This window comes from Argopecten irradians, chromosome 5 (genome assembly GCF_041381155.1).
Source record: "Argopecten irradians isolate NY chromosome 5, Ai_NY, whole genome shotgun sequence".
NCBI classification, from domain to species: Eukaryota; Metazoa; Mollusca; class Bivalvia; order Pectinida; family Pectinidae; genus Argopecten; species Argopecten irradians.
In genome coordinates, this window is record NC_091138.1 from 14,995,953 (window position 1) to 15,022,364 (window position 26,412).

Here is a 26,412-nt window from a genome sequence, read left to right on the forward strand (position 1 = left end):
ATCTGCATCAGTACATGTAAATTGATGTTGTAATTCACTCTAACAAAAATAAATATAAACGACTAAAGAGTCCAATTCTTTTGTTTTAAGCCAGTGAACGTCACTGTTTTACCAGACATTCGCGATAATGTTTGGAATGTATAGACTTGTATTATGTAATATGATGTAGTATTACTGGATCTAAAAGTTTGCATGACCATTACACACCGTGATAGTTCTGTGAATAGGCTGCCGCATCTTCATACTTCCGGGAAAACCATGTCCAGGAAACAGTTGAAGGCAGGATACCAAAAATCATTGTAATGCCTACATCATATAGATGCTGTGACAATCCTCGATTCTTTAATGTATGAATAATTACGTAATGATGCGATTACGGCTCCAGCGTGGTAAGTATGGTGATTTTATGTGATGGTCGTCTGATTGCTGCACGATTTTTCGGGAGCCAACGCTGAGTATCCCATATGTAATTCACTTACAATATTTGATGAGAATTTCTGACTTCTAGGATATACCGGGTATTTCTCAGGTAAGAGGATTTAAAAGAAATTGTCCATGAAATTCATTTTAAACTGGAAGCGTCACAGCAGGAATAGTACATGCTGATTTATATCTTACTTGCTGTCGTGTAACTTACTGCGCAATTAGTTTTTAACAAAATTATGGCAGCAATTTATCGGGCAAGAATGAAAGCAAAAAACGTTTGTCATGTAGAAACGTGGTATTCCTTATAATCTTACATTGTGTCATGGACCATGACACAGTGAACTGAAGGCATTTAAAGAGAAATCAGATGGCTAGTCACGGGTCTACAGAGATTTCGATCCTTTGCAGATTTACAGAGACCGACGTCCAACTTTAATTTTTTATGTACACCAAAGAATCAAACTATATATATCACTTGTTGTCGCACACAGAACCTTCAATGTAGCTTTAGTATAGTCAAGATGAGCATCGAGGATGTGTGAGCATATACGTTGTAGTGCTCACACATTTTTGATTCGGTAATTCGTTTATAATTCATTTTATGTTTATCCTCTGTGATATTATATGTAATTTGAATTGACTGAGATACTGGGTAAACTCTGTTTTTGTAAACTGAATTATTTTACATAGATCCAGTAAATAACGAAGAGGATAGAACATAATGTTCCAGAAGCGTAAGCATTTTCTCTGCGTCATAAAACACCTGTTTTATGCATCTAAGTAAGATATAGGTCAAACAAAGGTAAATGACTATTTCTGAGAAGAATCGGAGAGTGAAATATCGATCTGTGGTGAGGTCTGTAGTATAATATCCACGAGTACATGTGAACTAATATTCCAATACGTTTTTTATAATAAAAAATATAGAGACTAACTGACTGTTGTAAACAAATGGACGTCACTGTTTTACTAGACCTTCAAGATTATGTTTAAAATGTTATGCAAAATTATTTGGTATTACTGGATCTAAAAGTTGGCTTGACCATTACACACCGTGATAGTTCTGTGAATAGGCTGCCGCATCTCCATACTTCCAGGAAAAGTTTGTCCAAGATACAGATAAGGGAAAGACCAAAAGAGATTGTAGAGCTTAATTCGGCTAGGCATTGTGCGCACTCCATCACGTTAGTGTGTGAATTGTTACGTAATGCTGTGATTAGGCTTCAAACGTGGTAAGTGTGCTTCTTTAGAGATGATTAGCCTGTGGCCGCAGAACGGTGCTCCTGGATCCGAGTACTTGTGTCCCAAGATTATCATAAATTTTGCGTTTCAGTGGTAATCATTATTTTGTGTTTGCATTGCATAATTACTGCAAACGTCCTTGAAGCATATATTTTATTGATTTTCATACAGATCATTTCACTAAAACTGCGCATAAACTCTCAGCAAAATAATATCAGTTTATATGCCAGATATAACGCATTTGATTCGTGAATGTGATTACTCAATTTTAGCTCCCTAATTAGCCAAATTTATGATGGCCATATATTTGTGGATTTATATATATTTATAGGCCGAATCAAGTTGTAAATGTTTTTTAATAGGAATATCACATTTCCACGCATAACTACATGGAAATTTCTCACAATTTGCAAATATTGCAAAATAATATGCAATGGTTGCACTTCTGATGAGCTTCAGCTGTAATATGATTGGATGGCTAAATGGGATCAAATGCAACGTTTTCCTCCAGTTCACTTTGATATACAATGTTGGCGGTTTTATGTTGGTTTTAACGACACGAAAGGGTTATTGCCGTAACAATGACGTTTTATACAGATATGTAGGATGTAGTGATCGACTATTTCAATGGCGCGAACCAAGTGTGCGTCAGTCCAATAAAAAAATTCTTGAAATTTCTTGTAAACATGATATGATAATGCATTTGCGTTATCACGATTATAGGCCTATGTATTGACTAACATATCTGAATATCTGAGATGTGTGTCATACTAGCTCGGATTTATCCATATGCTTTGGGGTATTTATCCCGTCTTTTTTAAGAAAAAAGCCTGATAGTTTTTCGCATCAACTAATATCGTCATTAGGTATAAACTCTATCAGTGGACAAAATGTGGTAATTTTTCATTATATCAGATATTACAAAAACATAATGGACTTCAAGTGGTGTGTGTATACAACTTTATTTTCTTATTTAAACGTCATTTTAGCAGCGTCGCAAAACAAATACTTCACCTCACCAACATTGACAACCATTACAATACGAAGCATAACAATAGCATTTACTAAACCTGTACTGTGACACGAGCACATGGCTGAATGGGATCTACATTAAGAATAAACTGTGAAGATTTTAGATAGCATCTAGATCTTCTCAACGTTTTTTTTTTTTTTTTTTTTTTTAGTCATATATGACGTATTTTATTTTTGTAATTTTTTATTTTTCAAAAAGACATGTTCATATAATAATGTGATATTACATCATCATTGTCATCTTCTTCATCATCATCATCATTGTCATCATTATCACCACCACCGTCAACATCATAGTCATTAAACTCATCATTTTCCTCATCATCATCATCATCATCATTATCATCATCATCATCATCATATCATCATCATCGTCTTAATCATCATCAACAACATGAAATATCATCATCATCCTTGTAATCATCATCATTATCATCATCATCATAATCCTCATCCTCATCATCATCATCATAATTCATCAAACATCATTATCTTCATCCTCATCATTGTCATGATCATAATCATCAAAAAGAACATCATCATCATCATCAACAATATGTAGTTATACTCAAAAATTAGTCACATTATCTTCATCTACATAAACAACATCATCATAATCAATCATCATCATCATCATCATCATCATCATCATCATCAACATTTATCATCGTCATAATCATCATCAACAACATGTAATATCATTATCATCATCGTCATCCTTGTAATATCATCATCATCATCATCATCATCCTCATCCTCATCATCATAATTCATCAAACATCATTAACTTCATCCTCATAATTGTCATGATCATAATCATCAAAAAGAAACATCTACATAAACAACATCATCATAATCAATCATCATCTTCATCATCATCAGCCATATTATTGTCATGTCTCGTTTTTTTATTTGACATACACAACTCTATACTACCACATCCACACACCGATTCAAAAACATACATTCAATAATATATATACAAGATAGATAGAGAGAGAGAGAGAGAGAGAGAGAGAGAGAGAGAGAGAGAGAGAGAGAGAGAGAGAGAGAGAGAGAGAGAGAGAGAGAGAGAGAGAGAGAGAGAGAGAGAGAGAGAGAGAGAGAGAGAGAGAGAGAGAGAGAGAGAGAGAGAGAGAGAGAGTAATGATTATATTATAGATTCTATAGCTGGAGGTTGCAGTTATGTAAACTTTTGTATAAATACTTAATGAAGTGTGTTAAATAATTTTGTAATAAAGTATATTTTATCTCATACTGTCAGGGATTTAGTGAAGTTTCTATAAGTTTAATCCATTTTTTCCAATTACGGTTAAATTTTTCTATGTATTTATCACCTTTAACAATACTTATATATTTCTGTATATCGTCATTTTCCTTCATTATAGATTTCAATGATGCTACAGACAGGTTTTGTTGAAGACACCTAGATCTATAAATGTACTGTTTCATGATTAGTAAAATCAGATTATCAATTATATAATACATGTTTTTATTGTTTGTTACCCCGAAGAGAATTGTTTCTTTATTGAAGGAAAAAGGAATAAGTAATGCATCAAGAAAAAATTCAAAGTGTTCAAAAAATTGTACTTCGCTGCATTCCCAAAATAAATGTGTTATTGTTTCTATCTCTGTCTTACAGAAAAAGCAGTGTGGATTTTCAGATAAACCAATTTTAAATAAATATGAGTTTGTTGTAAGGATATGTTGGTTGACTCTGTATTGCAGCCATTGCAGTTTTGAACTTGTAGTAATTCGGAAAGGAGTAGAATATATTTTTTTCCAAGTTTCATCATTAATTTCATATAAGTTATTCCATTTTCTTTTGCCCGCGGACGTAGTGTTATTTTGACAAAGAATACGATAGAATTCTTTAGATCCTTTTTTATGTTTAATAAAAATTTCTAAATTGTTTGGTATAATTGGATATGACAAATTGACATTATCAAGTAGATTGTGTGTTAGGTATTCTCTACATGAGTTGATAATTCCCTGGTAGGTTATAAAGTTAGTATTTACATTAAATTTATCAGTGAGTTCTTGAAAATTGTAAAAACTTAATGAGTATGGATATTTCAAAAGGTCATTAAGAAAAATAACACCTTTCTGATACCAGTCTTTATAGAATACCATTTTCCTGTCAATTAGTATATCATTATTGTACCAAATTGGTGTTTTCAATATTTCAGGAGTATCATTTAACTTTGTTTCTTTCTCCATAAAGCAGTTCAATGAATTAAAAACATCTTTCCAAAATTGATTGTTACAATTAGATTCACATTCTTTAATATATCCTTCTCCACAATTAGCCAGCTTGCCTATGTCAATATTTTTACCTAAAATCCTTTGCCATTTACTTGACCTTGTATATAATCTTCTTATCCATGTTAACTTTAGAGCTTTGATAAAAGACAATATATCTATCATTTTAAGACCACCATCACTATATTCTTTTATAACAATATCTCTCTTAATTTTACCCACTTTACTGTTCCAGAGAAAATGATATATTTCTAAGTTAAGTGCTTTAAAAAATGAAATTTCCGGATTTGGTACTGCAATGAATAGGTGATTAAGTTGCGAAATAAGTAGTGATTTGACAACTTGTACTTTACCAATAGGTGTAAGTATTCTTTTATTCCAATTATTCAAAAGTGATTTAATTTTGACTAGTTTTTTGTCATAATTCATTTTAACTATTCTATGCAGATCTACATTGAAATCAATACCCAACATTGTAAATGTTGTTTTTCCCCAATTCAAGTTCCACTCCGAACAAAATTGTTCCTTACAATATTTTTTACTCCCAATCCATATTACTTCAGTCTTATTTTTGTTTATTTTCAAGCCAGATATTTCTGCATATTTTTTCAATTCACTCAATGATTCATTCAATGATTGTTTTGACCCATCTAGAATAAATGAAGTGTCATCGGCGTACTGGGATAGTAATATAGGGGTGTTTTCAATATATATACCCTTAATATTTACATTATTTCGAATTCCTAACACTTCTGCACAAAGTATAAATAAATATGGGGAGACAGGATCTCCTTGACGACAACCTCGATTTATAAGAAAAAATGAAGACAAATTTCTTCCCTGATTAAGTGCAGACTTAGAACCATTTTGAAAAATATTAACCCATTTACGTATATCATTTCCAAAATTGAAAAATTTAAGTACTTTGTCAATAAAATCCCAGCTGACTGAATCAAAAGCTTTTTCAAAATCAACATTTAACAACATGCCTGGAATGTAATTTTCATCTGCATAATTCATAATATCGTAAATGATTCTAGTTTTTTCCACCATATACCTACCTGATATAAATCCAGACTGATCAGTATTGATTATGGTGTCTAATACTTTTCTTATTCTATTTGCGATAGTGCCTGAAGCGATTTTATATATAGTATTTAAAAGTGAAATAGGTCTCCAATTTTTCAAGTACTGTCTTGGTTTATCTCCCTTTGGTAAACAAGTTATGATTCCCTGCCTTTGTGTGATTGAAAGTTTGTTTATGTTAAACCCATGTTGAATTGACCGAACTACAAAGTGACCTAGCTGTTTCCAAAAACATTTTAAAAATTGCACAGTGAAGCCATCTGAGCCTGGGCTTTTATTATTTTTCATTTTTTAAGGTAATACCTGCTTCTTCATAGGTTATATTGCCCTCTAAACTTTTGGATTCTGAACAATTTAATTTTGGTATATTGTCATAATCAAGATATTCGTTTAAGTTGGTATTGAGTAAATCTTCATCCTCTGAATACAAGTTTTCATAAAATTCTTTTACTTCAGTTAATATTTCATCTTGGTCTCTAATTATGCTCCCATTGTCTTTTCCAATTACTGATATAATTTTTGTGGTGAAGTTTCTGTTTTCCAAACTTAAAAAATATCTAGATGGTTTCTTCCCCTCCTCAACCCATTTTACTTTAGATCTTAATATACTGCCTTTCAAATTATATTTCCTTAAGGACTCTAGTTCTTTCTGTGCTTGTGATAAGTCTTCTAAGTTAACATTTTCTTGGTCTTCTAATTCTTTAATCTTTTCCCTTAATGATATTTCTTGGCCCATTCTTTGTTTTTTCTTATAAGATGAGAAAATCCTTTTAATTAAAATCAGTTCAAGCGGATTTAGCCTAAATCGGAACTAGATAATGTTACTGTTATATTTATGTTCTATGACTATTGTAGTTATATAAAAGGTTCTATATCATATTACAGTCCAGCGCCAGAGTTTGTTTTATGTCTTTATATAGCTACCCACACCAGAGTATATCACTACATGTCCTAGGCACACATGACCGTTAACCGGTGTGGCATTTTCATTTGTGACCGTTATAAAGTGTGACCTGTGGCGCATTGCGCATGCGCAAGGCAAAGATAATGGCATAGTTTAATACATGGATTGGCAAAGCTCTAGCAGACGAAATTGTGTATTACTACAACGTAAATATGGGAAATGTGGACATTCTAGTCAATATATGTAATAATACATAGTGTTTACATAATGTAAGACTTATATTTCCTAATAAAATGTAAGTAATAGCATAAAGAACTTTAATACTATATGCCAACTCTCATGTAAATAATAGAATGTGATAATGATACCACATCAGAGAGCCGTTTATGATACTAATTTGAGGATAATTAATTTAAAATACCCAGAAGAAATATTGAAATAGGTCTTTGATATGTATACACATATCCCATCGAAGTTATCTCGATAACAACAAACATTTCAGAGTAAAAATATGTCTTTTGTGTGACCAATTTGTTAACAAATGTATATGCTTTGAAACTGTGACATAAAGAATTTGCCCTTCCATATTCAAGTGTCATCCTGACAATATACAGACTCCATCCGTTTTCAAATGTGACCTCCACAATATACAGACTCCTCCTGTTTTCAAGTCTGACCCTCACAATATACAGACTACACCCGTTTTCAAATGTGACCCTCACAATATACAGACTCCTTTTTTATATCTTAGTTATGACAAACTGGTACCATATGTGTGTGGTTATTATCAATTTAATAAAAGGAAATCCCAAGGCATTTTAAAGAACGGATACACTCCTACCGGTCCATCACACATCGAACCGTGTCACCCTGATGATGACCCGGGATAAGATGTTGTGGTCAATGTAAAATGATATCGTTTAAGACAGATATAGGTATATCATGTGAAGGTGTATTTATTTACCACAGTCGCACACGGGACCGTATTAAGTTCTTAAACGCATTGACCTTTACACTTAAAAGCTTAGCGGTACATGATCACGAAATTGTAGTAATAGGTCTGTGTTATTACTATATAAGTAACCCTAACTTGCTTTCCCCGATACATTCAGGTGAACGTGTTTAACGCAACCGTACAGGTAGATATAGCTCACGCATGTCAGGTATTGACACTTACCTGAAGGTTATTTAACAACTGCCAAAAATTCGTTGATTAATTATTCAAGAAAGACATAGGTAAGTGTAACACTATTTATATTGATTGGTGATAATATAATAACCGCCTGCTTGTTTTGATGATTATTTGTACGGTGTCAAGTTGTCCAGGACATGTATTAGTACAATGCATTCCTTCTCTATTATACTCCAAAACCTACAAAATGAAAGTGTTGAGGGAACATCATTACGCCTTCTCATGTATCAAGCCATTTAATAGTAAGTAGCATCTTGTTTCGTTTTCATGTAATTTTAACCAAATGTAACACAGCACAGTTGACATAGACTACCATATGTATAATGAAATGATACATGTACATGACCTCATACTATATCTTGTTGCGTATAAGCGTGAGAAATCTATGATATTGTAAATTTAATCATCATATATCCTACAAATTAATAATATATCATTTTTATATTAATGTTGCAACATGTTTTACTCGTGTCCATCCCATCCTATTTCGACACGATTTTATATGTAGGCGGAGACATCAGTTTTTAGTGGTATTATGTAGGCGGAGACATCAGTTTTTAGTGGTATTACAACTACATTTCTAAATACGCTGTATTCTTCGATATGCTATTATTATTATTACTATGATATATGTAATGTTTCTGTTAACCGAATTTTATTTTCACATACTAATTAACAAACTAACAAAGACACAAAATAATCTTTTTCACAATAAGAATAACGAAATACATATACATTTATAGCATAGGTTTTGTAATAGAAACAATTACAGTATGACTATGTCATGACCTTTACATTTACACCGTATTCTAAACGAAGAAAATATTATTTGATGATGAACATAGATCAAAAGCACTATATTCAGGTACTTGATCAGGTTTGAAAACATAAGAGTAAATATCATTAAAATAGGAGCCACGATTTGTATTATAAATAAGTGTATGCCATTTTGAAATCTCGTATAATAAATCTTTTATTTTGGGACTTGGTAGGCTGTAAAACTTGTGTCCAATTATCTTACTTTACACGACAGAAAGAAAGATCAAATCATACAAAAACCAAACTAAATATCCTATTTTTTCAACACCATTATTATTTTCTGTTATCTAATACAGACTGTGTAGGATAAATATATGTCTGTCATATACGAACCTAATAAGAGTAAAGTGATTTTCCGTATGCTGACAACAAGTATATTTTTTGATAAAATATCATGCATAACTCTTAAAATCAAATTGGTATTTTCGAAAACTTGTTGTAAAACTATAATAAAATAGTTTTGACTTTACCAATTTAAAATACCTTATATTTTGCAAACAGCCTTTCATTATTCTAATTGTCATGAAAAACACATCTAGTAAAGATTTGTGGACATCAGATTTACTAGAATATTGATAAGATATAGATCCTAAAGAACTACGATCCACCTCAAGTACTTAATCCTGTTTGAAGGCACTGTAGGTGATAGTTAAATATAAGCTTCAATTTGTTATCTAACACATTATTCAAAATATAATATCGTGTTAAAGTAAAATGCTGAGTGAATTTTCGACCTGAATTTTGGTCTTAAGTATAAAAAAGTTTATGCCACTTATAATTCATTGTATCATACTTTTTTTATTTGGGGTGTGATAGGCTGTAATATAACATAAAAACGAAATCAAAGACTATTTTACACCAGCATTTCCATTTATACTTTTATACATTTCGTCTATTAAAAACACAATGTAAATATATCATAAAATCATTTTTATTTTGTTTTACATGGGAATGATATCACAGGATTTAATTTCATTATAAATACATATTCTTTATTTTTGTGTCTATATCGCCTCGAAATTTGACAAAAAGATTTTGTCCATGCTGAATCACTCTACCCATATAAACCATATACTTAGTAAGATATAGTAACAATATTTCGCCGTTGTATAGACGTGAAAAATAATTTAGGATATACGATTATATATTTAAATCAATTATGTATTTTAACAAAACATTATAGTGATTATATGCAATAAATTTAATGCACATGTTATGTTTGTAAAAGTTTGTTTATATTACATTCCAGGTACATACATCAACCAAATGATCTAATTTTATGGTATTTGATGGTATATAATACATAATATAAATCCTGTAAATAACTTAGTAAGTTAATGCAGCATACAGTACCTACAAAATTCTACTTTCTTGTAAAACCCAAAAATAATAAAATGTATTTCGGACATTGGTATTAAATTATACAATGAACTGATAAAACAATTACGCAGAATATAAACCTAGTTTTTTGGTTAGTTTGTTGTACATTTCCTAATTGAAAAATGTATTAAAATACTTATTCTAAATCATAACAAGTAGAGTCATTTTAAGCCATAAATGCAATAGAGTTATAGAGTTATCGCAGGAATAAGCAGTATATTCGCCTAATTAAACCACAATGTATGATACCGATTAATAAGCAGTATGTAAAATAGGAAAGTTTGAATAACACGTGCGTCATTATTTAGTTGCAAACAGCTTATAGTGTAGAACCTCTTTGTAAAATGACTGTTTTAGTAAAATTTAAAGAATGTAGTCGTACATGTATGTTGACGGTCACCTGATAAGTCGCAACGGTATTTGACACAATATGACGGTGGTTATTAGGTTGCATTGGGATGTGTACGCGTTTGTATCAGTACGTGTACATGTACATGTACTTGAACGACGGACGGAAGATTTCATGTAAGAGTTCATTACAGATGGACCGGGAACGGAGTGACGGGTATATGAATGTTGACGCTGCTAGGTATGTTGATGGTTTGACACCATGACGCCATATGTTGACTTAAATTGTGAATATTGAAAAAAAAAAAAAAAAACGGAAATATTCGAGACTTTCTTTTAGTGTAACATATACATGACATTACTTATTTGTAGACATACAGATTAGTCGTACGTGGTGCACCAACGAGCATACACAGAACACATGTTAGACATATATCCCTATTTACGCTGTTCTCGTTTTCTCTTATCTTCATCATGGGCGCCTTGTAATTTGCTGTGGGACGTTAGATCGTTCTTTAAGAAACACACGCGACAAAGATTTCACGTTACGTAATATACAACAAGGCCTTGGCGTAAACACGTACAGAGCCAGTGGTTACTACGCATGCTTATTATTAATGTCATTTTGAGATACATGGATATGTTGTTAAACTTTTAGGACCAATATCTGTTATTATCGTTGGTTGTGTTGTGTTGAGATAAACTGAGACAACCGGATACAATAGACTGGTGTCTGTAGGTCACTGTTGTAATATCCGCGCCCCCATGTGGCAATGAATAGAAAGTAGGAAATCCAACGTGAAGTCAATATATAGGGTCAGTCACACCAGGAAATTCCAGTTAACAATACACACATGGAAGGAATTATGTCCTACTGTTCCAGGGTGTATCCTCTGAGATGACGAGCCATGGCTAGACAGAAGTTGCAGTTAGCACTGCAGAACGTGTGGCTCCTCGTGCTGCTCACGTGTGTGACACAAGTATCAACAGGTAATTGATGATACACTATAGTTCTCACTAATCAACGTTTAAATATTCTGGGGGTTTTGTTTTTGTTTTGTGATAGAGTTTATAAGTCTAAAATTTGACCCCTCCTTGAGATTTTTTTAATATAGGCATGTGTTCCACAATATACACAAGCGATTTGTGTCACTTGTACTTGTAAGAGTGTGGGAAAATATAAAAAATGAAGCAGGCTTTTGGAAACATGTTTTATAGCCATATAACATAAATGTAAACAGTAGTCGGCGGTAAGGCCTATACACTAGTTCAGGATATCTGGGTGAATTACACTCTGTTTATCATTGCAGTGATTCATCATTGCTTGTTTGAGAAACCCGTCTCGAGTGCTGCTAATAACAAATTACAAGGTGAGTATATGTGAGTGACAACGACGGTCAAGGTCTTCTGTACATGCATTTAACACATGACTTAAACCTAGATAGAGCTGACAATAGGGTGATACGTATATATTTTTCAGAATAGTTTTAATTAACACACGCGGATATTTTAATGGGACCAGTTTCAATACCACACGTTCGCGATTACCATGGTTTAATTATACATAGTTTTATAAGTTAGAGCTGTGGATAAGGACACCGTGATATGTTCTGGTATACTATGAATTGATTACAGTACAGTCATATTATTATAACACCTCACTCATACAAGCAAAAAACAAGTGCATTTACTTACCTCAGTTTGTACTTTTAATTGATCCTCGCTATTGCATCACGCTCTTTCACACATAATGATAATGAGTTCAAAGAAGCTGTACTTGAAGGAAACCGAAGCAGTGAAACACATATTTGTTTCGATATTACTGCAACTCTAATGGCATACAACAGCAGGAAGGACTGATACTGTCTTGAGAATCCTCGTATCATTATAGAAGTTTTTCGTTAATGTATGTCTTCATTATATTGTTCAAAAGTTTACAAATGTATTTATTCAATTTTGTGCGCATAGTCATAAAGAAATAAAGAATGTATTTTGTATTCAGAAAGGTAACATAGAATTACCGTGTCTTGTAGGTGTGCTAACTATGGGATTAGTAAGATGAGTCGTGTGTAAGTTGTGTGGTGAGTGAGAGCCTTCCTATATGGGACATTTGTTTATATTTATGACGGCTGACTCCAAGGACCCAAACATTGGCAGCCTTCAGATGTATGAAATGTTTCTGGGCGATTGAGTGCTATTTTATATAAATATTGTAATTGGACGTTCTTACTTTGATTTTACACTTACTTAAATAAGTGTGAAGATAAAGTTAAATCACACTTCTAAGTAATACAGTAATATAATAATTTAACCCCTAAAATCCTATCGATTTAACCCTTTATTTTAGTCATGTAATATGGAACTACGTAAACTTTTTTGCCTCAAACATTGTCATTACATCCTTTGGTGACAATGTCATGTTATTCTACCAGAAACATTTCAAATATAAATTTACAACTTAAGGGTTCTAGCTGCAATAATTAGTGATATCTAAGGAATGTATACGGTATCAATGATATTAATTACAATTACTTTATATATTCTATATATTTCAAATTTCATTTGTTTTGTTGTTTATTCAAAAGACGAAAAGACTTTTGGATTTTATAACATATGCTTTGGTTATTAAATAACGTTATCATAAAGAAGTAAGATTTAAACGTTGGCAATATTAAAGTGTGAAATTGCAGAACAAATGTAAATATTAGTATGTTAATTTTCAGAGACACGAGTTGAGCGTATAACTTTGGTATTTTAATTTGATTAGTTTAACGTCCTATTAACAGCTAGGGTCATTTAAGGACGCGCCAGGTTTGTTGGTAGGGGAAAGCCGGAGTACCCAGAGGAAAACCACCGATCAGCGGTCAGTACCTGGCAACTGCCCCATATGGGATTCGAACTCGCGTCTCAGAGGTGGAGGGCATGTGGTAATATGTAGGTACATCTTAACCACTCGGCCACCTTTGGTAACTGTACGGGTATTTAGGTCGATCGCTAAACACAAACGTCGATATGACAAATATTTCAACTCAGCGAGAAAATTGGACATTGGTCGAAGCTTTCATGATTTATAATGATCTCGTAAGTGTAAATTGACATTTCAATTAAATCGAATAACTGAAACGAAATCACATAGAAGGATAATGGTTAAAACAGCTGGAGAGTTATATACTGGGATGCCTATCAAGTTTTCTTCAATTCATTTGTCTTGTAGACTACGTATACTGTCAACATAAGGATTGTTAAAATTTTTAAAACAACGGAATTATACATTGCAACTATATCGAAATAGAATATGCAGAAGTGACATAATTTAAACCCCCTTATTTCGCGTATATAGTTCGCATCTTTCTAAGTTCAACATGTTCAGTGGAATCGTGAAGAGATTTGTTTTATTATATATTTGTTCACGTAACATTTGAATTAGAATTTACGTGTCGAGTGGTTTACAGAAGAATTATCATTAATGCAGCTTTGAGTATATGGCCTCATTAGATTTATTTTATTGGATAGGGTACTGTACCAATTAATATATAATTCAATATTAATATATATATATATGAAAAAAAATAAAACAAATCTGCAATCCTGAATCCCTAGCGCTTTCCTAGTTACCCTTGCTCTTCAGGGGATGTCTAATTATTATTTTTTCGTATTTCAATTCCATCACAAGGATATTCTACATTTATTTATTTTATATAAATATAAAATCAAGAAAACGTATGTGTCCAATGTCCATGTAGAGTTGAATATATGAACAATAAATCTCAACCACCTTCCTCTAGTACCTTCGCCATTTCATGATGGCTCTTCAGGAATATAAATGTTTATTTTTTTTCAAGAACAAATCAATGACATCAAAAATAGCGTGATGTCACAAGGTACAAACGTTTACATAACAATAATATGAAGTTGCGCCATTTACTATTATGGCCCATTGAGATTTGGTTTTAAAATTTTTACAAGCTGATTTTCCTTGTTTTCCAACAGTGTCTGAAGAATGTAATTGATGTAAAGCTATAACATAAAATTGATCACCTGCACAAGCATGTATACGTTTATTGACATTCAAATTGCGAAGAGAATCCGTTTTTGTTTGTTTCCAATGAACAGTCATACGTGTTCTAAGTTCATTACTAGTTTGAACGATGTAAAAATAACACAACGAGAACAAATCATAGCATATATCACATACTTCATATCATATATCACATACTTCATAGCATATATCACACACTTCATAGCATATATCACACACTTCATAGCATATATCACACAATTCATAGCATATATCACATACTTCATAGCATATATCACACACTTCATAGCAAATATCACATACTTCATAGCATATATCACACACTTCATAGCATATATCACATACTTCATAGCATATATCACATACTTCATAGCATATATCACACACTTCATAGCATATATCACACACTTCGTAGCATATATCACACACTTCATAGCATATATCACACACTTCATAGCATATATCACACACTTCATAGCATATATCACACACTTCATAGCAAATATCACATACTTCATAGCATATATCACACAATTCATAGCATATATCACATACTTCATAGCATATATCATACACTTCATAGCATATATCACACACTTCATAGCATATATTACACATTTCATAGCATATATCACACACTTCATAGCATATATCACACACTTCATAGCATATATCACACACTTCATAGCATATATCACACACTTCATAGCATATATCACATACTTCATAGCTATATCACACACTTCATAGCATATATCACATACTTCATAGCATATATCACACACTTCATAGCATATTTCACACACTTCATAGCATATATCACATACTTCATAGCATATATCACACACTTCATAGCATATATCACACACTTCATAGCATATTTCACACACTTCATAGCATATATCACATACTTCATAGCATATATCACATACTTCATAGCATATATCACACACTTCATAGCATATATCACACACTTCGATTTACAATTCATGTGTGCCTATATATAATATATATAATGTCCTGGTATCAATGATGAATATACCCACCCCTAAACTAAATGGAAATGACACATCTACATTATCGACGATTTTATTGAGAAAAGTTTTACTGGGAATATTGTTATCATATCTTTAATCTACGTTTCTCTGGATTAAAATGCAATCAGTCTTTGGGTTGTGAACAGCGAAGTAGGATGACATAGCAGTTCAAACAGCGGTTAAAACGTTTTATATAGTTTTACACATAACATTAGCTTACAGGCAAAAAGTGCAAGTATCGGTGTTCATTGACTTGTAAACACAAACGCTGATACAGTTACCGTGCATCCGGCTACTGGACAATCACTATATTTTTATATGTTCAAAATGTCAACATGATAACACCCATGATGATACAGTAATGCGGAAATTATTTATAAGCTGACAGAACAATGACAAAACGACAACATTATACTACGACCGTATGGAAAGTTCAAATGATTCTGTATAGTTACTTTTATTTGTGTGTAATTAAAGTTCGTTTTATTTGTGGTTAGTCAACAAAATGACAATTTAGATAAACTGTATAACTTATTACTGTTAGAAATAGACACTTGCATATTACAGAGTTACCTGTTGTGCGGGTAGGTATTGATTGTGAGAGTGTTACGTCATACTTTTCTGAGAAAACGATGGGAATTCCACTCACAAAATAATGACGTCACAATCGATACCTACCCGCAAGCGAACTAACTCTATAACATGCAAAGACAGAATACAGTAAAAAATAATATCTGATGTGGAGTTTGCTGTTACAGGCAAATTTTACGACTATAATTATATCAACGTTATGACGTCAGCGACATCATGTTTTAAGTTTTAAAACCAATTTTTTCGTAATATACAATAGAAATAGTGATCAGCAAGTCTGAAATAGATTTGTAACTGATTGCATTGATAAGCGATCCAAATCGTTTGGTAGTCGGCGTTCCACATAAACGCACATACTGCCATGGAGTTCACCAATTTATAGCAAGTAAAAGCGTTTGCCTGACGTATATAAATTGTAATTACCTAAATGTAATGGATCGGAACATATCTAATTAGTGATATCTGATTTGTATGTCTATTCATTTCTGAATAGATTTTATATATAAATTGCCGTATAAACAATTTGTACTTACAGATTTGGATGTTGACGACTGTATATTGTACGAAGGCATCACAGGCAGTAAGTATTTACGTCTACCGAGTTCTTATGTTATTTACATCTAAAGTGTAAATAATGTTTGAAGAAAGTCCGAGAGCCACATAAACTATAAGTGCAACCTCCACCTCTACCTCATCCTCCCACACCTTAACCAAGCAAATATTGAAATTTATTTTTATGTTGATCTAATGTATGTAGAAAATGATTGAATAAAAAAGGATGCGAACGTTTTTATAATGTTAAAATATAAAGGAAAACAAATAGGAAACATTATAATCCAAGATGACCACCGAAATGACAATAGTAGTCAATAAAGATATAAAACTGTTTCACGCATTGTGGTGAGCAACTGATATATTAAATGATTCTCACTATATTAAGGGATCAATTAGTTAAAAATTCTTAAGTTTACATGTACATGCAACTTCCTGTCATGACGTTATTAACATGACCACAATAATGATTACAAAATAATAAAGAAATTTTTAACATGAAAACATGACACCAATTTGTTAGTTGTAATCGAGTTTCAAATGATTGCTATATGTTTTAAAGTATTTTTAGACATTATAGATATACACCATACCATCATTTCCATGGCTCATTTGTCATATTTGATCAATAAATAATCACGGAATTAGTATGTCAATTTTGTTTTTTTTAATCAAACTTCTTCATTTTCGCAATTGTGATGACAAAAAAACACAGTTCATCCCAGTTAATCGCATAACTCACCCGTTCAGCCAAGACACTACTATGGTAAAACATACGTGTAATAAAGCTATATATAGTGACGTCAAATGCAATAATAACGTCATAAGCGTGATTATCTCGTTAGACAGAGCATTTCAGGTCCAAATTCGCCACTTTTATATGGAAACGATTTGTTTGTCTTTATTTCCACAAGAATACTAGTTATGTCTTAATTTAACCCTACACCGTTCTCTACGAAAAATGAAATTTATTACAGGCTTGTTACATATCAAATTTTTGAATTCCTCTGATTAATTTCATATTTACATAGCCACTCATGTAAGATTTTCTATTGATGCAATGCTAATTGCTGATTTGGATACTAAGTGTTAAGAAAAAACATCGTTTCGTTAGTTTCTTTAAAAGATGTGTGTGTGGAGGTGCACGTAGGCCTATCTGGCTCCCGGTCCATATGTAGTGAAACACAAATAGTCATTCAATGTCGATAACTTTTCTCATACTAACGTCAAGACCAGATGTAAACATAAATTTATAAATTTATAAAAAAAATGAATATGACTGTCAATATCATTTTGAATATCAGCGTCAATATAATTTCGATTCGTTGGGTTGTTGTACGACATAGTAATGATCCACTAGGTTGGGGTTGGAATAGTCGGATGCTTTCGTATGTCAAATATGATATTTCGGTGTTAATAATGCAACTCGCATAATCAAATCTCATACTGTACTGATATTTGATAAAATAAATTAAAAAAAATCCTTGTCTGTTATTTATATATTTATTTTATTTTTATAATATTTTTTGTATTTCCTACTTTTCTTCGCAATACCATCAAAACATTCCGTGTAAAGGATACCTGGGAAGGTTTCAGATACGAATTTATAATATGCTCAATTCATTCCTATTCTGAATTATGTCACCTTTCAGGTTCGGTATCCTGCAAAAAGCCATTCAGCTCCGAATCGCAGGCACTTAGTCTGTATTGTCTGTGTGGAGGACACAAGAAGTTGGCAGAACTTGATTTAGACTGTGGTCGTGTAGATTTATCATGTAAGTATATGTGGTTTGGTGCCGTGATAATTTAATTCGGTAGTAATTTCGATGGCATGACATAAATCTAGGACAGTAACTAATATATTTGAATCATACAGGGACAGTTTTAAGCTGATCATGCGATACAAAACTTTGGGGTTGTAACTATAAGGAGTAACGACCTCTCTGTTTTCTGGATATATTAAACAGTGTAGCAAAGTCCACCTGATGCATTACGATTTGCGGTCGTAATATAGCCGCCACAGCCTGCATTGGCAAGGATAAATGCATGTTTTACTTATTCCAAGACAGAAGACATTCCAACTTAGGAAACACGTATCGATGCATACAATAAAACAAAGTCAACACATGATCATTTTCTTTATTTCCTCCAAATTTGAAGATATTACATACAAAATGACATTTAACATGAAAACTTTAAACAAACAGCAAATAGATATTTACAAAATATGTACAAGTTAAAGTCTTATAGTTAGTATTAAGTTGAAATTAAATCGTAACAATCAAGATCTTAATATCTTTTTGAAAATTCAAAGGCTAATTCAGAATTCTTTACCCAACAAGGTATTACATAAATATAAATCTTATGAATTATAAAGCGATCACATGAAATCTAATCCAGAATTAGTCACCAAAACAACATCAGTATTCGTCACAAATTTCGCTATTTCTATCACAATGTAAAAAAATATGAGTTACAGAATCATTTAAAACATTCCAAAACATTGAAATAATTTCATACAATTTGGTATTTGTGAGCTTACACAAACATTCAAAATACAATATACAGGGCTATGATACCATGGGAAATTTACAGTATATAATATGACAAAGTCAACATATGATGCTGAAATATATTAACGTATATATATATGTGTTATTTGGAATCTATAGTCATATTTGACTTAATGTAATGCACATGTCCGACACTTAGAACTGATAGCGTATAGTCCTAAAGCATTACGACACCTCTTGATATACATGTACGTATACAAGGTTTAAATTAAAAATGAAGATACGAAACTAAAGGAGCGAAATACTTTTGTTGATGTAGGCTGTATAACAATACAAAGGAAAATACGAAACTAAAGGAGCGAAATATTTTTGTTTTGTAGGTTGTAATGGGAAAAGCTGGTCTTGCCTTAATGGTGGGGACTACATTTGTGCAGAAGGAACTCGACATAAATGCAACTGTATTTACCGTAAGTTTATACCGATTTGATAATAGTTTTGTTGTATACCATTTTCGCATTCATTTCCAAAACAAAAACATTAGCTCATGAACTGGATAAAACGTGCCAAATGGGTGTTTTAATGGCATTCCCAAGAGAGTGATTTATCAGGCGTATTTATATCAGTCGGACTGGTTTTCGCAATGATTAGATGTGATATAATTAGGATGTGAGATAGTTTGTTAATATAGGCAATTATCTATGACCATCTGGGTTGGAATTGTTGGTCCTTTCGTATATGTTATGTGACATCTGGTGTCGATGCAAGTTGCACTATGAAACCCCCTTTCTGTAGTGCTGGGGTTCTAGTGCCTTATCTCATTAAGGAAAGCGTATTGTGATCTACATGCTCCTATTATCATGGATTCCTATAGGGTTACCAATAGTATAGGACCTTAACTGGCGAGTATTGATATAGCAAGGACCTATATATGGTGATCTCTTTGTGACCCTGTGAGATATGCTATTTTTCTCAGCATTCATCATTTGTGGGACCTCATTTACGTTACAAATGCTAGAAAATTTTAAATCCTTTATTTAGGATTTATTAAACTGGATACAGGTTAAAGTGGTGTTGACTGTCATCAGGTAAAAAACCTCTAATAGATATGAAGTTGTTGTAAAGCTTTCTTTATTATCATCTATTGACTATTTCATTTAACAGTATTATCTTATTATAATCCTTGAACCTAATGTAATCATTTATATGTTTGTTTGTAGCTTTTCACGGGAGAAAATGCGAGTTAGTTTATGTAAGTATATTATCCTTAATTTCATTTTAGTTAGTACGTTAATAGCCCTTTTCTTTTCAACAAACCATCGAACGTCACAACCGTAAATACAACATTACAAGGTGATTCAGTTAGTCTGAGAGGTATTAAACGTTATATTGATGGAGAAGATATTATTTGTTGTGCATTTGCGCAGATTGTTACGGAAGCGAAAAGATTTGATTGAAATGTTGTGAAACCATACCATAAGACAATTTCCAACCTAATATTGGTGCATGGTGGGATCCTGGAACGATCGTCAAAGAGCGATCAGCTATTTGATGTGAGAAATAGTTTTGATGTTGTATGTGGTACAATGTATGTATATCAAATGATCTCAAAACATATCTCATTTGCTTATTTTATATTTTGACAGGTTAAACGGAAATGTTCACAAAGCACCTCTGCTGTTAAATTGCCGAGCTGTGAAAGCGTGGGCGAGTCCAATGATACCTGTTTATATACTGTTAACAATAAACAATTTTACTGTGATACTCCAGTCTCATCCATAGGTATGCTACATTTCTTTAAAGATCAATGCATATTAAATAATCGTGGTAATACTTTTCACTCTGAATCACTGTTGACTATGAAATTGGGTGATATACTTATCGTTCAGGGAATGACTTATACCCAATATATACATGTACCCAATTTCAGTTTAAATTATGCAAAAAGCTAAGTGACCATATGGAATTGTTACTGTCTATTAATTTGTGTTTGTTTATGGTTTATTGTTTGTTAGAGAACATACCAAGATTTTGCATATAGAGGGTCGGTTAAGATTGCGTTCAACAGTTACTTAGCAACGTAACACAATCCTAAATATGGAATTGGTACCGCAAAATTATCCAGAGAGATTTAATGCATACATTTATTTTATCTTATTGTGGTTGTAGAGGCAAACGGCCTCGAAGAATGCTCCCAGATCCAGGATGGAACTGTTGTTACACCTGATTCCGTGAGTCCCGTTAGTCCCGTGAGTCCCGTCACCAATGGTTACTGGTCAGCCTGGTCGGAGTGGTCACTCTGCTCAATGTCTAATAACCCCAATTCAGCGGCAGGGCCATGTTACTGTCGAAAGAGGGAATGTGGGAACGGAATTTGCGACGGAACAGACATAGAAGTATCCAACTGCATGGGTAAGTCTTGTGTTCAGCTACTAATATAAAAGTATCCCTGTTGACATAAATAATGTCAAATGGTGAGAACATCAACGAAAACGAATGTAAAGATCAAGTGACGAAAAGTTATTTTGAAAACGGAGTCTTAGAAAATGTATCGGCTTAGTCGAGAAGAAAATAAAACTAAATTTGTTATTTTTTCTATGTTATGTTTACATCGCTTTTTGTAATGAAAATAATTGACTCAAATCAATGTAGTAATATTAATCAAATTAGTACCTATCCTTTTTTTGAATACAATTAATTATTTACATTTATATGTCTTCAATGTTACTTTGATTGCCAGAGCATGGTCATTGGACAGACTGGACTCCGTGGTCAGCTTGCGCATGCACCCGTGGCGGAGGTGGACAACAGACCCGTTATAGGTTTTGTAGCAACCCTGCTCCTAAGTTTGGCGGGAGATCGTGTGATGGCTCGGACTACCAGGCGCGGGACTGTAGTCATGACTGTCCAGGTAGGGATCATATCGATGTCCTGGTCATGTTTCGGTGGTGTAGATGTACTGACATCATCAAAATAGAAAAGAACCAAGGAAAAAGCTTCCCATTCTCGCTACTACATATTAACTTTGTTTTTATATTTGATTTATTCTAAACGCAGGCACTAGCTACATCTTTTATCAGATCATATGAAAGTAAATATATTATGAAACAACCCCTTTTTGTTATAATGTTGCTCCAGGAAATTAAAGGGATATCTTAAGTGGACGATTTCTATAATGTGTGTAGTACGTTAAACATGCAGTCATTTAATTTCTGTGTATCAAAGTTATGGATGAATTGATAAATACATGTATAAACTTATACTCTTTTGCAAAAGCGACAGCATAAAAGTGTGCAATCACGATGTTACAATACTAGAAAGATATAAAATTGTGCAAGATCACTGCTTATTTTGACCGTTCTTAATCAAAATGCATCTTTACTATTTAATGCTTAATAAACAAGTGGTTTCTATAGAATTGTGAACATAAGCAGGAACCAAAATATTTACATGTTTAAAAAGGTTTCCGTTATTTTGATTTCAGTGTCTGAATCGGAGTTACAGATGACAGAGTTCTCCTCTTGGGGCAATGTGACGTTTGAGAGAGACGTGCCTGGTTGGCTGAAGGTTCGAACCAAACTTGTATGCCAAGCTCCCTATGGTGAGCTGTCGAGAATTCCTGGAGAAAACGTGGCGAATGCCTGCTACTTAATCAAAGTAAACGTAGAACATTGTTATAGAAATCAGTGTAATCAACTTAAAGGCCTTCGTAAACTGATCGAAAATTCCTCAATGAAAAAGGAGACATCAAGAACAATTGATGTGGAACCATAATATGAACTGTTTTAAAATGGCGTAATCCGTACTGACTTGTTAAAAGGAATTTTCTTAAGATGTAAGTCCGGAAATTACGTCAACCACATATGTGGCGGAAATGACGTCATTAACTGCGGAGTGTAGGCAGTAGGCTCTGGGCTCTTTGTCGCAGTCGTCATGTTGTGAAATAAACAAACTAATATGTTATGAAATGGCAATATCGTCGTGTATAAATGCGACGAGAACTGAATCTGACAAGAGGATAAGTAGGACAGTGATTAAATGTTACGTAATGGACTGACAGCACGTGCGATTGAGGATACACAGCAATTGGTGGATGTACGTGATATTCTAAACCATTTCAGAAACTAGTAACATGTAATTAGTATACTTATAAACATTTTAAAAAATCATAATGTCACAAAAATAGCATATAAACAATGAACGAGTGAGTGCAACTTGTTACAATAAAATAAATAGGGTAAATGACATTTTGAGTGACCAATAAAAACCCACATTGAGTCATAAAATCAATTGAAGTCTGTATCAAAGGTCATAGTATCATCTAATCATAATGCATTGGATGTTTCTGTTTGTCTGTGACTTTATAAACTCTAAGTTATTTAACAACTGTTATAATAATTAAATGTGTCGTCAGTGGAATGATATATATTCTTAGGCCAAAAAGATATGTCTGTTTAGGGTTACCCGTCCCACCCAAATTTTTTACCCCAGACCCCATTTTTTCCCACTTTTCTACGAAAAAAATTGAAAGTCGGGATTTCGATCTCAGAATACGGTTCCGGTCATTTCATTTGCCTAAACAGAGTGTGACGTCATAGAGTTTGGAAATCACATTGAATTGTATACTAAAAGATGTCCAGCGTACTTGAAATTATGATCATTAAGAAGCATTACTTGCAACATTCAACTGCTCTTAATTATACTTTCGTTACAAAATGCAGAAATGTAACGAATTGTTAACGTCGTTCATTGTATGGATATAACAAGTAATTTTGTTGTCAGACAACGACTCCAGTAAAATAGTAAAGAATCAAACATTAAAATAGGCTTTCTTTAATTCTTAAAAAATCAATTTGTATACAAAAAAATCAATTATTTTTCAAAAAGATCAACGATAGACTTTTGCTGAAGACATCCAGACAAATTAACGGCAAATTGGTCATTCATACATGTAGTGTGAGCGGTTATAATTTAGTCACTAAGAATGAGGTGAAGTGAAACAAGAATGAATTTGTAAAGAGTACATTTGTAACGTTAAATTCGTAATATAAAGGTTTATGTTTTTTTTTATATTAATTAGTGTTTCAGTAGAGGTTTGTACTTCATTTTATGTTATGCTGTCTACGTATATTACGGAGTAATCGCCTTTACGGGAAGGTGGTTTAATTGTGTCGTCATTATTTTGTGAGCGAAACTTCAACGTTTTCTCTGAAGACATGACGTTTCACTCACAAACAAATGACATCACAATCAATGCCAACCCACAAGGGCAGATAACTCTTAAATATGCAAAGACAGAAATGATAGACTACAATGTAAGTTGTTTACGTTATCAACTGAATGTTCCTTTTGTAGCGTAACTGATATAACTAACATTATATAAGCGGCTTGTCAGCATATACCATTTTGTTTGTTCCCCGGCATTGTGCAATCTTAATAAACATATAACAGCTATCTGCATTCCTTTAAATGTATTCCATTTGAATGTAGAGTTTCATTTCATTCCATCATTCAATTCATATTTTCAGTGCATGTTGAAATCCAATTTTGCTCAATTACATTACAAATAAATAATGAGCGAATAATGAAACGTTTCATATTTCAAATAGCTTTCGCTTATCATATAGCATATTGCCTATACCCATTGATACTATAGAAAAGATTTATGTGAAATGACTTTGGAATCAAAATGTCGAGTAATACTCATAAAGGCTTTGCCTGGGTTTTTTTCCGAAATGAAATTTGTTGAAATGGAATCAAAATGTGATTTCTTATTGTACGATTGATGTTCTCATTAAACACTTTAATACAAAACCTGTTCAATGGTTAATACATGTGAATATTAATAGATACGTAATAGTTAGCCGTTGTTACCTACAGCTAAAGCAGACGTTTCAGGCCGATTTGCTGAAGCTACTCTTAAAATCATAGATCGCGATGGTTCAGATGTCTTATAGCTGGCCATTAGCTCCACATTACTATCCAAGACTGTGTAGGACAGTTGCCATGTAAAAATAATAGAAAGGTTATTTTTCTCCAAATGTTTTCTTTCAATATCCCTCAACCAATCAAACTTAGCACGTCCTTAAACTTCTGACGTAAAAACTGTTTCACGTTTGTAGATACAGTTATTTGGTTTATAAAACCCATTATATCAAAGATAATTATGTAATTTTATATGTGGTGAGGCGGAGACCGTCCATAATGACTACACTACATATATATCCAGTTAACATAAAGACTATCGTTTTACGGATGCATAAGATACGACTGATGTTTTGAATTACGAGTTCTTAAACAACCTAAATGCGAAAATCAACATTTGATTTTGTAATTGGTGTGTGTAATTGTACATTGTAGAACGAGCTGTATATGCACAAATAAAATGTGGCAATAAGTATTTGACATTGAAGTAAAAACAACTGTGAAAGTTCTTCAAAACTGGTGAGTAGGGGGTCACAAGTGACATCTTTTTAAAACTTGTTTGTTTACGCTGATTTACTGAAATCATACAGGCGAGATAATGCAAAAATGTCGCTATTTTAAGAATGAATAAAACATAGCGACACAGTAGTTTTACAAGGACTCGACAAGAGACAGTCCTATAAGTTGGATGTAACCCAAAATAAAACCGTATTAGAAAGGACAATCCAAACATGTCATTCACGTTTACATTAACATTAGTTTAGTCTAAACAGCATGTGTATCATCAATATTTTGATACATATACATACAATACATTGAATATGTGGGATTGGAAAACAAACTCAAAGCTCTTATGAAATCCTTCAATATTAGTTATCACAATATCTCCGACGTATACAATGATCGTATTATCCACAGTATTTGAGATCAATAGATATTAGGTAACAGTACGGTACCCGAAGTCATGGATTAATTAAATGACAACTTTAGAATTTCCGTAATAAACGATCGTTTCATGAAGGTGTACATTTCAGGCAAACTGTCATATAGCCAACTCCGAAGCTATT

General features: G+C 32.7%; 1 protein-coding gene across 4 annotated transcripts; it reads left to right on the plus strand.

Annotated features, from left to right (window-relative positions):
- The first annotated feature begins 232 nt into the window (after positions 1-232).
- LOC138322967 (coadhesin-like) lies at positions 233-24,874 on the plus strand. 4 transcript variants are annotated; one of them, XM_069267240.1, is made up of 11 exons: positions 233-389; positions 11,575-11,681; positions 12,002-12,061; positions 16,894-16,938; positions 18,563-18,685; positions 19,804-19,890; positions 20,641-20,672; positions 21,067-21,202; positions 21,590-21,832; positions 22,161-22,331; positions 22,905-24,874. In XM_069267240.1, the coding sequence occupies exons 2-11, from the start codon at positions 11,600-11,602 to the stop codon at positions 23,192-23,194; spliced, it is 1,269 nt and encodes a 422-aa protein (XP_069123341.1). In that variant the 5' UTR covers positions 233-389; positions 11,575-11,599; the 3' UTR covers positions 23,195-24,874. The 4 variants fall into 4 exon arrangements, with proteins under 4 accessions (XP_069123341.1, XP_069123343.1, XP_069123342.1 ...); XM_069267242.1 differs by lacking the exon at positions 233-389 and adding an exon at positions 391-529; XM_069267241.1 differs by lacking the exon at positions 233-389 and adding an exon at positions 7,992-8,188.
- Positions 24,875-26,412: the final 1,538 nt, after the last annotated feature.

What these genes read in the sequence shown, in the direction of transcription:
- LOC138322967 (XM_069267240.1), top strand. Translation starts at nt 11,600, where the DNA reads ATGGCTAGACAGAAGTTGCAGTTAGCACTGCAGAACGTGTGGCTCCTC. An exon ending in GAAAATGCGAGTTAGTTTAT is followed by an intron (nt 20,673 to 21,066) that starts GTAAGTATATTA and finishes ATATTTTGACAG; the next exon opens with GTTAAACGGAAATGTTCACA. An exon ending in CTGTAGTCATGACTGTCCAG is followed by an intron (nt 22,332 to 22,904) that starts GTAGGGATCATA and finishes TTTTGATTTCAG; the next exon opens with TGTCTGAATCGGAGTTACAG.